We start from the raw sequence: 14,786 nt of genomic DNA on the forward strand, positions 1-14,786 counted from the left end.
GCAGGTAGGAAAAAATTTGTAAATCGGACACTGGCTAAGGCTAATGCTGGTTTCATACTACCCTGCCCGTGGCGCACACGTATTGCAGACAAACGGACACAATCAAGGTTTGTCATTGGTTGAAACGCCCTGCCGCTTGCCGCAGCGGCAAGCGGCAGGAAAGTATCCTGGAGGCTTTAGAGAGGATATTGTACAACTTTACAATTGTTGTTAATGCTAATAAAGACAACTTCTGAGAACATTTACTGTAGAAGTTCTTAGGATATTTGCTTGAATAAAGTACTGTAGTTTATAATCTTCCTTTGTCATGTAATAGTCCCATTTTATAACAATTAAAGATCCTAGCATGAACTATCATGATGCTTGTTCTACTAAAAAGTGTTATTTGAAGTGAAGTCTAAAGCCTACAGATATAAAATAATTTACACTTGTTTACCCAGATATAAACCATTCTCATAACAAAAAATGTGTTGCAGTCTTAAAAATCTATCTCACTCCAAATTACAAATGCAATCAATTACATTATTTTGTTTAAACAAGTTATCATAATTATAAAGAAACACAAGGCGGTTCTCGAACCACGAGTCTCGCCTGCTTTCGCGACCGCTTGCTTTTGTAATTGCCTGCTTATGCGAAGAACCTTGTAATGGAAGTGTTATTGGCGATATGGAAAAAAGTGATTGTTAATTATAATTATTTGGAATTCCTGCATCAAGCGCCCATACAACAGTTTTTACTAATTTGACCTCAGATGACCCCTGGTGACCCTGAAATGACCTTCCAAAAAATTGGCTTTAAATGTTGACTGTACCCACACCCACCAAGTTTCATGCCCATACAACAGTTTTTACTAATTTGACCTCAGATGACCCCTGGTGACCTTGAAATGACCTTCCAAAAATTTGGCTTTAAATGTTGACTGTACCCACCAAGTTTCATGGCCATACAACAGTTTTGACTAATTTGACCTCAGATGACCCCAGGTGACCTTGAAATGACCTTCCAAAAATTAGGCTTTAAATGTTGACTGTACCCTCCAAGTTTCATGCCCATATGACAGTTCTTACTAATTTGACCTCAGATGACCCCTGGTGACCTTGAAATGACCTTCCAAAAATTTGGCTTTAAATGTTGACTGTACCCACCAAGTTTCATGGCCATACGACAGTTTTTACTAATTTGACATCAGATGACCCCAGGTGACCTTGAAATGACCTTCCAAAAATTTGGCTTTAAATGTTGACTGCACCCACCAAGTTTCATGGCCATACGACAGTTTTACTAATTTGACCTCAGATGACCCTAGATGACCTCAGTGACCTTGACCCACTAACCAATACAAACCGGTTCTGTCTGGGGTCAAGATGCACCAACCCACCAAGTTTGAGGAACGTGCGACTCCTTATCTCCGAGAAAATAGGCGGAAGGCAAACTTTAACCAAAACTTTAACCAAATTTGTCACATACACACACACACACACCCCCACACATACGGAAAAGTGATTATATAGTCTCCTGCCTTATCAGGCGAGACAAAAAATAAGCCTGTTCCCATTATGTGATACTATTAATCCACTCCGGCCAAAGGAAGACAATTTGAAAATTAAGTTATGGACATTTAAGAATGTCTACTATCCCGGTAATGGAGCATACTATAGCCCAAATCCTTAGATCCCTATGTTATGAGTTATCACAGTGCCAATTTTCTGGTGTATTTTCTTGTTTTGTTCCCTATATTGCTTGATCCCTATATTTTGCTTGAATATCAATTTCCCAAGGTACCTTTCATCCAAGTTTTAAAAAATTTATGAACTGAAGGTAGCTACTACAGATTTAACCATCCATGCACTCTAACATGATGTAAGAATTAACACAGTATGGTTGAAGTACACCTTAGGCATTTTTGATAGTTGAGTAATAGGCACCAAAAGTTATGACTATGACTAATTGAATATATAGTTAGTCCAACCTATAAGTGGCAAAATTATTGAGTTTTTTTACTGTGCGCATAATTAATAAAATCCCAAATTATGCTTGCGTAAATTCAAGTGTGTCCCAGTTACATATTATGAAGCACACTTAGCAAAGGTGAGGCATCCAACTGTGTGCACACCATTCAATATCAATCCATGATGTTATGAGTCACTTATAGGTTGGGCAAATTATACCAAGGTCAAAAATAAAAGCTTTGTGACAGAAATGCATAAATAAACACATTAACACAGGTCGAAAGAATTGATGCAAACAACACTTTGTACAAATACCAAAAACACATGTGAAATTCTATATACAAATACATGTAACTTATTAACATGATGTAGACCAATTTCAGTAATATAAATTTATTTTGATGGAATCATAATCTACTTATTCCAGTTCAGCATTGTATCTAAAATATGTCAATTAATTTGTATTATTAATTTTTTCAACTCAATTTAGACTGAATGCTGTAATGTTCTACCTACATAATTATGCTTAAACTCAAGTTTATTGCTGCATATCTCTTGCTAATTTGAGCTAGAACTAGCTGTATTTCATGTTAATATTTTCCCTATTTATGCATTTTGAGGACACAATGCATCTGCTGAAAAAATTGCATAGTAATAACAAGGCACTTACATTAACCCTCTTGCACTTAGCTTAGATTAATAGATAGTCAACCAGGTAGATAACTCCGGTTATTGTCAATAGTCCCAACTTTTAGACTACCGGTACTATAAAGACTAAAGTCAACAAGTTGTACAACCCTACAAAATCGACTGGTAGTATTACTAACAGTACATGTATATTACCTTCATTAATCAAAAACTACTTGCAAAAAGGTGTCTAACAATGGCTTCATGTCCCGATAGTTGGTATTTGTATACCTCCTTGCTAGTTGGCTCTTTGGATGCTGTAGGTTCACTTGAGGTATGTTTCCTTGGGCTTCTTCTTTGGTTTAATTTCTTTAACATTTGAGACACTATAAGAAGATAGGAAAGGAATGTAAAATAAAGCTGGTATTATCACATATCAAGAGAGGAAAATTTAATTTCCAACTGAAAATATCTACATGGTCTAAATCTACGACTAGTAACTTGCATTCTTACCTAATGATTTGGTTCTACCAAGTTCTTTCTTGAAATCACTGTCAGTATAACTCCTTAGATTCTCATCAATTTCTTGCAGCTGACTACACATATTCTGCAATTGAGTTAAAAAGAAATGTCAACATATTACAATTAGTGAATTATGAAGAATATTGTAATTCATCCTTTCTTAAATATAAGAGAACAATATCAACATACAGCTTCCTTTTGAGACAAATGTAAAATGTAGTAGGCATGCAGCAGTGTTACAGTAGGACCCATTGAGTATTTTTGTGTCAGTTCCTGCAGAACTGACACCTTTAGTACAGGTTTGACGATCACGTGACAATTCGAATCATCATATCGAAATATCACGTGCTCTGTAAAAATATCGATATCGATACTATTCGTCAATTCAGCCCCAAACCAAATCGCCCACATGCCAATTCGAACCCTGTATATTGATGTACAAAAAAAGTTGGCCAAATTTAACTATTTCATGATTTTCTCCATAACCGTTGTTTTTACACCAAATCTGTATATTTAGATGAATTGATGTCTTGCATTCGGTCACAAACCAATTCGTTGTACTTTGTGCAATAATAACCCTCTATCTTTTAAACCAAATATCCTAAAGAGTTGTGCGATATGTCGAACTTTTCCTCTGGTCATAAAGAACAAAACAAGTCAGCGTTCACAGTATCTGTATGCGTAGTCATGCAGTTTGTGGCCCTCACAACACGGGCTTCCGGTCCTAGGAAATGGAATATTACTGATAAATATATAAAGATGGCAAAATCAGTAAACCAGTTTAAGTTACAAATAAAGAAAAGTCTAATAAAAATTACCTCTAATATTTAGGGATTATTTAATGACCCCCCCCCCCCCCCCCCCCCATCTCCACTCCAACTATCAATTTCTTGTGTGGACTGTGGAATGTCTATATGAAATGTTATAAATATTTATATTGGAGTCTTTCTTTGCATGTTCTTCTCCTCTTTCTTTTTTCTTTTATTTGTTAACTTTGTGTAATTGTATGTTGTAACTTAAGGCAGTGTAAGGGGTGCTCGCTTCAGGCCTTTTGAGCATCTCCTCATTCAAATGTTGTGTCTTTTATATTTTGTATGTTGATTTGAATGAAAATAAAATGATGATGTATGATGATGATGATGTACATTATTTCCTACAGAGTCGGGAGATATGTCAAACTTTTCCCTTGGTCATAAGGAACAAAAAAAGTCAGTGGTCGCATATCTGTAGGATCATTGGTTAATAAGATATACTCACTTTTTTTATATTTTTAACCAAAATATCCTAGAGAGTCGTGCCATATGTCAAATTTTTCCTCTGGTCATAGGAACAGAAAAGTCAGTGGTCGCATATCTGTAGGATCATTGGTTAATGAGATATAGTCACTTTTTTTTATAAATTTTGTGCACTTAACCCTCTATCTTTTTAACCAAATATCCTTGAGTCGTGCCATATGTCGAATTTTTCCTCTGGTCAAAAGGAAAAAAAAAGTCAGTGGTCGCATATCTGTAGGATCATCGGTTAATGAGATATAGTCACTTTTTTGTACGTTGTGCACTTAACCCTCTTTTTTTTTTACTTCTGGATATCGCTTTGAGTCAAATGATTTTTCATTTTAAAGCTTATGATATATTTTCTAAACACGAAATAAAACAAAATTGACCGCGAGCCGACTTTACAGCTGTTTAGAGATGGACGGTCACATATATTCATTAACATATTAAATCGTTTATCCCTTTTGGTCAATATCGAATTGGTTTGTGGCTGACTTAGCTTGGGGCCAAATGCATGAATTGGCATATGGCCAAGTCAACTGTGGACGAATTGATTTGGCCGAATCGACCTGTATACCAGGAAGTGCCGAAAAATTACGTACTTTTACAAGGCAAAAGCAACTTTTCTAGGCATTGTTGACATGGTGCCTTACGCCCAAAAGGTTTCCTACTATAAAGACCTAACTTTTGATATGGTTTGTATGTTTGAAGGTGCAAAATTAACAATAAGCTTAAAATCATGGCCCGGTTTACACGAGTTTTGCAAGTCATCATCAACAACTTTGACAGATGACGCCAGACACTTCAAACATAAGTCTTGATAGTAATACGTTGTTTTACTTAGCCTATATCTGGTGGCAGCAGTATTTTTCTACAGTCACGTGATAATGGCGCCAAGGATAATACACGGGGGAACTGACGGTGTCCACATCTTTTTTTTTTTTTTTTTTATTCTTTCTTTCTTTTTCAGTTTTTTGTATTTTATCAGTACTTGGAGGGGGAGAGAAAGCATTAAAATACATTCAGGAAAAAATACAACTCAAACCAATCGAATGATGAAATTCGCCATCTTCCTCCTGTGAAAAAATTTGAAGAATAGAAGGCTGACGTTGCGCCAAAACACGCACGCTATAAGTGTATAATTAGGCCTATTTAATGATAAAATGAACTACTACTAAATGTTCTTGTCAGTGCTGCAGTGCAAAACTTCTCTTTAACATTACATTAAAATAATAGTTACATTGTAAATTGGAACTGACACCAATTTTTTTCAGGAATACTTGTTTACTGATATTTAACTTGATATTTTGCTGGATACTGAATATGGATAAAACCATTCTCTACAACACAGCCACTTTTGGCATGGTCTTTTTGTGATGAGACAACATATGAAAAAGATACATGAAAAATAAGAATTATAACTGAATTTTCATTTTTTTCTTATGTCATACAGTACCTGTAATTGTTCTTTTTCTTGTTCCTTTTTGGTTAAAGACTCATGAAGAGCAGAAAGTCTAGCATGTACATCCTTGTATCTGTATTCAAACAATGATATTCAAAATATTATGGCATGCATGTAAAATATTGTGTGCATTATAACAAAACCAGAAACTTTAACATTCCACATTTTAACATACATATCATAACATGGAAGTTAACCACTAAATTGACCCCAAAAGCTTCTTCATAACATTTTGCTTCTAAAGATATGGATGATTTTCTAAATAGAATATCAAAATCCTATTACAAAAAATATACCAAATACTGAACATGGCACATTAATATTTCAGACATTGTTTTTTTAATCTTATGAAGTAAATACAGCAAGAAGTGGGCATGCAAAAGTAAATGGTAAATGTTAAAGTATACTGACATGATGCTAATGATGATGGGAATGACACAACAGCAATGACAGTAATGGGGGGGGGGGCAGTATCTCCCATAATAAGGGTCTTTGGGTGAAAGTTATCCAAAACTTGTGTTTCACTTCCAAATGTTGGACACTATACTTGTGCAATAAGACAAAGATAATGTTAGATGAAATATTCTTCAAACTAAGTGAAGATACCTATGTATTTTGAACATTCCCTGACACTGGACACCCAGTAAACCTACAAAAATGTTTGAGTGGCGTAACCTGACCTACCCTAAATATATACTGATGACCCTTAATATTTTCATTTATTTTGAGAAAAAAATTATTTAAATTTAATATATTATGGATAATAAATGCTCCAAAAATGGAACAAAGTAGTTTGTGACCAAGTTAAAAAGAAGTTAAGTTAAATATACAGAAAATATGCATTTTAACCGTCTCATTATTCGATGTGTATCACTGTCTTTTAAGAAAACAGGTACGATAAGTAGTCTTGAACCAAAAGACAATTGATAAAAAAATGTAAAATCCCGACCTATTTACCTTATTTCTTTTTTATGTTATGCCAATTAAGGCCTATGTCTTCTTTGCTTTGATTCGCTAAGGTTTATGCTGTTCCAATATAAGTATACAGATTTAGATTATAAATCAAATACAAAATATAAATGAGTATAAATATATTACACAGAATTACCTTTCAGACATTTCAATTCCATCTTCAGATCCATTGTCTTCTACATCATCTGTACTTGGCCATTTACTTGGATAATGCTCTAAAATCCTGAAAATATAAATAAATTCATTTCTAATGACAATAAATTTTTGAAGAATAAAAATAGCTATGTGACCTCAACATTATATAAAGTATCTTGATTATTTTAATGTACTAGGAAATGCAGTCACCTAAAGAAAAAGTTATGAGCTTTTAAAAGAGTTTTTTTAATTTCTGTATTACTACATAATTTGGTAGGAAGTGCTTCAAGCATGATATAATAGTGGTTTTGAGATGATGATTAAATATAGCATCTTATCAACAATTGAATACATGAATACAAAACTCACCCAAGTCCATGGAAAGTGATTTTGAGAAAACTAAACAAAACTGTATATCATTTTAATTCCTTCAGTTAGATTTACCCGCAATGAGTGGGTTAAAATGTATTATTATTAGGTATGACTATTAGCATTTCGGGGACTTTGTGGGAGTCATTTTGTATGTCGGACTTTGGTTGTTTTTTTAATCACATATAATTAGTGTATTCTTTACCCTTTGCTCTCAGTCTGTTTTTCTTGTGTTGTGCCCATTCAACTTCATTTCTGCGTCCTGGACTTGGGTGGTTTTGGGATTTCACATGCTCAATAGATGCACGTAGAGGTGCATTACTCGTTGACTGCCGATAAAACGCCTAATAAAGACTTAGTCACCGGACCGCCCGGCCAGTTAAAGTACATGCCCTATCACACCACTCCACACCATACATAAATTCTCCCAGTCACATTTCCCAAATATGAAATTAAAAAAGTCAAATTTTAATTTACTTCTTTTAAAGTTTGGCAGAGGCAGGGTTCGATTTCACGGCGCAACGCTTAGTACTCTATGAGTCTAGCGCCTTAGACCACTAGGCCACTTGTCTTCTTGTTATTCAGCTGAAACTTATTTAAAAATATAATCGCAACTTCAACATAGGCCTACCACGTGACAAGCAAAGGCAGAAAACGTATTATATTTTGGAATTTTATCTGCTTAAAACATTAATGTGTATTATAATAGAGCTACCATTATTTATATTGTTGAATTCTCAAGCGCATAGAGACAATTAATACGAGCGGCCTATGATACATACACAATACATAAAATCGATTTTGATCTTCGGCATTACTCGGTGACCTCCGATAAAACGCCTATTAACGCCGGTCAGTTAAAAAAAATGCTTAAGTACATGCCCTATTGAGATAAGCAATCCTTTTGTGATATGTCCATTCATCCATATAATAATAGCAATCAGATTTTTGGATGGATGTTTTACACAGTGATTGGAGAAGAAGCTATGTAAATAATCAAAAGTACATGTCTACAAATTGACAAGGACAACTCCTTTTGTCAAAATTGTTTTCACCTATTTCTCAGTATGTTAATTAATCCGGTTAATTACGTAATTTCGCCAGCGTATGATATATCAGTACTAATATGTAGGCCCAAGGAGGTTAGATATAGAAAGAAGAGGAAATAGATTACGTATCGAGGGGGAGGGGGGGGAAGGAGAGAGAGGGAGAGGGAGACCGATGGAGTCACAGGGCTCTAAATTACATAGGCGTAGATCGGGGGATAAATGCCACAATATTTTGCCAGGGGGATGGTCAATATAATCACCCCCAATATTGACGCCTGTGTATTGGTTTGTGTCGAAATTAACCTCATATTTGGCCATTTTATAGCCACAGAATGCCATTTTTAGCGCTTTGCTTGAATTTATTCCACTTTTGTCCCATATTTCACCAGTTTAGTTTCAATAGGCCTATGCTAAAATTTTCAAGCATTTGTACCATAAGGTTCACTGTACTGGGTACTTTAAAAAATCCTAACCTAACCTAAAACATAACTTTAACCCTTAGATTGGAGCTCTACTAGAAGTAAAAATATAGATAGTGAGCAATTTAGTATTTCTATATCTATGTGAGAATGATACAATAGAGGCCCTGCATGAAATTATTGATTGGCTCCAAACAAAGGTTTTCAACCGGTGTCCTTCACCGTAGTTATGGCGGAGTGCAGTCCATTCAATCAAATGTTGTCATCAACAGTAGTGCAGGATTATGTGTGTGAGACGAACTGTCACGGTAGATTGCAATCATGCTTTTGTTGAATGCATTTGAGTAGTCCGCCATATTTACGGGATGATACGTCGCATGCAAGGCCTCTATATGACATGATGAACATAGTCATTGATGCATCAGTTTTAAAATAGACTAGGCGGTTACCCATATTTGGCGGTTCTCGTCTGGGCGCGATTACCAGGCTGATGGTGACATGCCCATATGACAATTTTACTAATTTGACCTCAGATGACCCCAGGGTGACATTGGATGACCCCAAAATGACCTAAACTTATAACTCTAAATGTTGACTGTACCTACCAAGTTTCATGCCCATATATGAGCTTTTACTAATTTGACCTCAGATGACCCGTGGTGACCTTGGATGACCCCAAAATGACCTTCAAAAATGCTGCTTTAAATGTTGACTGTACCTACCAAGTTTCATGCCCATACGACACTTTTTAGTAATTTGACCTTAGATGACCCCTGGGAGGAGACCCGTGGTCGGATGACTTAACGAACATAGACATCTTCTTGCCAGGACAGAACTACACCCACCCACCGAGTTTGAGCCCGTGAGGACCTAGTTTCATGCCCATATGACAGTTTTTAGTCATTTGAACTCAAATGACCCCTGGGAGGGAGCCCCGGGGTCGGACGACTTAACGAACATAAACATCTTCTTGCCAGGACAGAACTACACCAGGCACACCCACCCACCGAGTTTGAGTCCCGTGCGACCTAGTTTCATGCCCATATGACAGTTTGTAGTCATTTGACCTCAAATGACCCCTGGGAGGGGGCCCGGGGTCGGATGACTTAACGAACATAAACATCTTCTTGCCAGGACAGAACGTCACCCACCCACCGAGTTTGAGCCCCGTGCGACCTAGTTTCATGCCCATATGACAGTTTTTAGTCATTTGACCTCAAATGACCCCTGGGAAGGGGGCCCCGGGGTCGGATGACTTAACTAACATAAACTTCTTCTTGCCAGGACAGAGCTACACCCACCCACCGAGTTTGAGCCCGTGCGACCTCGGCGGCCTCACATTAGCAGTCACAGACAAAACCTAAATCTACAGAATATATCCATTACTAAATGCGATACTCGAAAGAGCTCAAAATAAATAACTTAGAAAATTTTCTTGATGTCCTTTAACATGTTTTCATAGTTAACCATCGTTAGCCATGGATATCTATCATGAGAACTGACCGGTGACTAAGTCCGATTTATTGGGACGTTTATCGGCAGTCAACGAGTAATGGGATTCATGCTTTTCTTTTATACATATGATAGGCCTATTTGCCAAAGTATGGACTTGGTGGGTTTTGTGTTCAGGTATTCAGTTACTTACTCTTCCAATGATGCTCCAATTTTCAGCATTCCTTTGCCTCTCTGTCTGTCGTCTGCTCCACCACCTTGTTCCTCTTTCCTTATCTCATCCAAATTGATAAGCACCATCCTCTGCTTTTGGCGACTAAGACGCAAACCAAGATCAGAGTTCATTGCATAGTTCACTGCAATAAAAAACAACAGAAGAGTTATGCAACTCTTGGTCTAGGAGTTGGGATTTATAATTTAATCATCTTTGGATCTGTGGATCTTTGATCCACCTGTGGATAGCAACAATAACCACACAATTTGAAGTACCACTATGTACATTCATGCATGGAATTAAATATACACATTATGTTCATGCATATTTGACAAAGTGCAATGAATATGTAGCTAACAAAATAACATACAAAAAGATTCAGTTTCATAAGTTACTACATGTATTTGAAGTGAAAGTTAATCTAAATTGCATTCATTTTGCATGAAGGGTGCAAAAATGTGCAATTTACAAAATAGTATACCCAAATCAAGGTATACCTAATGTGTCAAACAGTACTATATGTGTGTACATTGAGGACAAGAAATCACCCCCTGCTCTACATGTAATACATTGCACTGTAAACAATTCTTTTGAGCAAACATGAAAACAAAATAGGAAACCTTTCAAAGATAATATCTTCTGAACAAAGGCTAACAAGATAATTTCTTTAGGCCATTTGGGCCAAAGGTATAATCTGAAAATTCTGGTTTCCATTGCATGGCAACACAATACCTACGCCAATTTCTGAAACACCTTTGATAATTTCCATTGTCCCAATTTAAAAATATTTTACCATGCAGACAACATGACAATGTTTCTTACATTTTGATATGGTTTTGTGGATCACTTTTTCTGGAATATCTTCTATTTCTCCATCATCATTTTGAGATGCTGACTGACGTGCTGGAAGTAACAAAAGAGAAAACTGATAAGGGGTGAAATCAAAACTCGACTGGCTGTCGACCGCCGGTTCCGTCCGTTTGCTATTGTTCTAAACAAACCGGACAGAATCGCCGGTCGAGTTTTGATTTCATCCCTAAGATATGTCATATTTCAAAACATAGATCGAAGATTTTCCCTCTCATATCTATTTGTATTCAATAGCAAGAACCTTGTTTTGCTTAACAAGGATATTTATTTGCAGAAAGTAGTACACAACTCCAAACAAATTACAGGCTTGAGCACTCAACTTTAATTTTGGTAGGGGTGTGAGGCACAGATCCAGTGGCAAACTTTTGGAACTGGGCAAAATAGGGACATCTGAATGAAATTTCAACATTTTGTGGTCTAGTAAGCTAATAGTAAGAAATTCCAAATTTGTCTAGATTTGAGCCTAATTAGAGCTGCATATTAAAGTGAAGCTAAAGAACTGCTCTTTGGTACTGCAGAAGAACCTGAAAAAGGGACCCTTTACGCAGCATCAAGGTCATAGGGAAATAGTAGTACTATTTCCCTAGGGAAAATAATACTTCCAATAGTACCACATTGACATTCCCTCATCAATCAGCTTTTTGACTGGTTTGCAAAATAGTTATTTTAAAACTATTTTTTGGTCACATGATACTTGTTTAACCAATTAATGAACAAGAATATATTAATGAAGGATATAAATCCAAATACCTTTCCATGTATTAATCCATTGTCTGGGGCCTCCATCCATAGTAAACGGCTTGGATAATATATGCACTTGACTTGCTACAAATTCTTTATCTTCCATATGGGTCTTGACATCACCACTTGCCATGAAACGGTTAACACCTGAAACAAATAAAAGACATATTTCTGCAACTGTCATTTCATGAATCACTCATTATGCCACCACATTTTGAAGATCAGTAACAATTTGTTTGAATCACATTACAGATGCTGTAGTCATCATCATCATCATCAATGTAGAATATTAATACAACTAATCTTTTGCATTAAGGGATCTGGAATGAGCGTTTTGAGCGTTTCGACAGTATTTTTTGTGGGACATGAGAGCACATCGGAGTCAGAAATATTGAATTGTATTCTGAATACGAAGAATGTCTTTCTGATATCAAATAATTTTCATTTTTTGAAATTCACGATATAATACAAATTTTATGACAAATCAAGTCCTCGAAGTAAATTATATAAATCTAATGATATATTCTTAAAGTGTATGTAGCAGGGAGGAAAAGCCGACGGTCAATTGAAAATTTTGACCTTTCATATTAAAGATACGAAAGGTCAAAATTTTCAATTGATCGTCTGCTTTTCATCCCACCTACATACACTTTAAGTATCATCAGATTTTTAAAGTTTACTTCGAGTATATCAAAAATATCAAGTTTTAATCATTTCCCATAAAATGTGTACTTACATTGCGAATTTCAAGAAATCAAAATTATTTGATATCAGAAGGACATTCTTCGTATTCAAAATGCAATTCGATATGTCTGATGTGTTCTAATGTCCCACAATAAATACTGTCCAAACGTTCGTACATCTACCCCATCCCTTAATTTTACATTTAAAAATACAATCATCAAATGGGAAACTGTTCCATGCTTACTGTTACTCAGAGGTTAATGAAATGGACAAGAGACCAGTTTGCTCCTTATGTTTAGTCCCAAACAAAAATGTTTGGTAGACTCATAACCGGTGCGATCTTACCTTTCCGATGTTGATTAAGATACTTCTTGCATCGATCCCGAGATGCGGAAAAAACCAATAGTCATTTTGTCCCACATAAATGAATAAATAACAAAAACCCCGATCCCCGAGTGGACTCACCCATTCGGTGACGTCACACACGATAATCATCCCTTATCCGACTTGGGCAGCCCCTACTCGCCAAACTTGTAGGGGCGGCGGGTCGAGATAATCAACATCGGAAAGGTAAGATCGCACGGTTATGAGTCTACCAAACATTTTTGTTTGGGACTAGACTCAGTACACCGGTCGATCTTACCGTTCCGATGTTGATTAAGATACTTCTTGCATCAACATCTGAAAGATCGATCTAGCAAGTAACCGACGGATGGAGGTACAAGATTGGCCAGCATCTGATAAGGATCGGGAGAGTGGGTAGCATGGTAATCGCGAGGTCAAACTATTTCCCCCCTCACGGCCGGAAACAGAAAGACTACGTGAACAGACAAAAACCCCTGAACTGAAAGTTCAGTGGTTAAGAATAGAACCACTGGTTCTTACCATGTTGGAATTCTGATTGTCCGCAAAACACCTGATACCCAACCACCATATTATCTCCGCAGAATAGCCCTGGAGAACTTATCGCCTGGTCGTTGGTTTACGTTTTTGTAGTAAACCGTGGAAAAGGACGACGGGTTCTTCCAAGACACAGCCTGACAAATCTCTTCTATGGGGCCCCCCCTATGGTAGGCCCACGAAGATGAGATAGATCTGGTTGAGTGGGCCTTGGGCGGCGTCTTTTGCCGCCCCGAGTCCACCAACACCTGGACCAGCCACCGTGCCAGAGTCTGTTTAGCGGCTGGACCGTGCGGTTCTGCGTGAGTGATAAATAAGCGGTCATGAGCCACTCTTAAGGTTTGTGTTCGGCCAAGGTAGTGCTGTAGCGCCCTCACGGGCACCACAACCTGTCTTCGGCTATTGATGAACCCTGCCCAATACTGGGGAGGAAGAGGCGAGTGTCGGAATGTACTTCGCTCATTTTTGCAAGGAAATCCGGGCGAAGAAACAGCGTCGCTCCGTTGTTAGTAAATCACGGAGGCTGACTTGAGACTGCGTGCAACTCTGAGCAGCGCCGTCCGAAATAACGCCAGAAGAAAGGCCGCCTTAAGAGTGGCGTATTTAAGGGTCGCTTTTGACAGGGGCTCAAAGGGGACCCTTAATATACTCCAAGACTGTGTTGAGGTCCCATGGAGGACCACCTTCCTTTCTGGCGGGCGCTCGTTGAACATACCGTCGAGAAGAAGACTTAGGGACCCATCTGAATTGATAGTCGACCCGTCTTCAAATCCCGATGAATCGAGAGAATGGCTGACTTATAGTTGGCTATCGTTGCCTGCTGAAGTCCTGACCTGAACTTTTCTGTCAGAAAATCTGCCACTAGAGGCACAGGGGCTCTAGTGGGAGATGTATTCTCTCATCGCACCATGCGTAGTAGGGAGCCAAGCGCTGACTATACGTGCGGAGGGTAGACTCGTCTACCCCGGCGATGAGAAAGCAGCTTCTGATGAAAAGCCTCCCTCCGCCGCCACGTTCCCTGATAAGGGCCATGCAGCTAACTGCAGGTGCTCTAGTGGTAGACTTGGTACCTCTCCTCCGGGCATCCGGAGTAGATTTAATAACTTCGGGGGGAGTACTCGCGGCTGAGCCGCTAGTAGATCCACCA

The 14,786-nt window shown here is 37.7% G+C and overlaps 1 protein-coding gene across 2 annotated transcripts in view; it reads right to left on the minus strand.

Moving 5' to 3' along the window:
* LOC140143753 (uncharacterized) overlaps nucleotides 1–14,786 on the minus strand; it is a 30,817-nt gene that overhangs the window by 4,356 nt on the left and 11,675 nt on the right. Inside the window, exons 4-10 of one of the 2 annotated variants that reach the window (XM_072165568.1) lie at nucleotides 12,065–12,202; nucleotides 11,267–11,347; nucleotides 10,424–10,586; nucleotides 6,943–7,029; nucleotides 5,829–5,907; nucleotides 3,090–3,183; nucleotides 2,793–2,962 (exon numbers count right to left, since the gene is read on the minus strand). In XM_072165568.1, the coding sequence (XP_072021669.1) occupies nucleotides 2,802–2,962; nucleotides 3,090–3,183; nucleotides 5,829–5,907; nucleotides 6,943–7,029; nucleotides 10,424–10,586; nucleotides 11,267–11,347; nucleotides 12,065–12,202 (803 nt within the window). In that variant the 3' untranslated portion in view covers nucleotides 2,793–2,801. Of the gene's footprint in view, nucleotides 1–1,306; nucleotides 2,963–3,089; nucleotides 3,184–5,828; nucleotides 5,908–6,942; nucleotides 7,030–10,423; nucleotides 10,587–11,266; nucleotides 11,348–12,064; nucleotides 12,203–14,786 lie in introns of those variants that run through there. The other variant, XM_072165567.1, reaches the window with a different exon arrangement.

Source organism: Amphiura filiformis, unplaced genomic scaffold (genome assembly GCF_039555335.1).
Source record: "Amphiura filiformis unplaced genomic scaffold, Afil_fr2py scaffold_26, whole genome shotgun sequence".
Lineage (NCBI taxonomy): Eukaryota > Metazoa > Echinodermata > Ophiuroidea > Amphilepidida > Amphiuridae > Amphiura > Amphiura filiformis.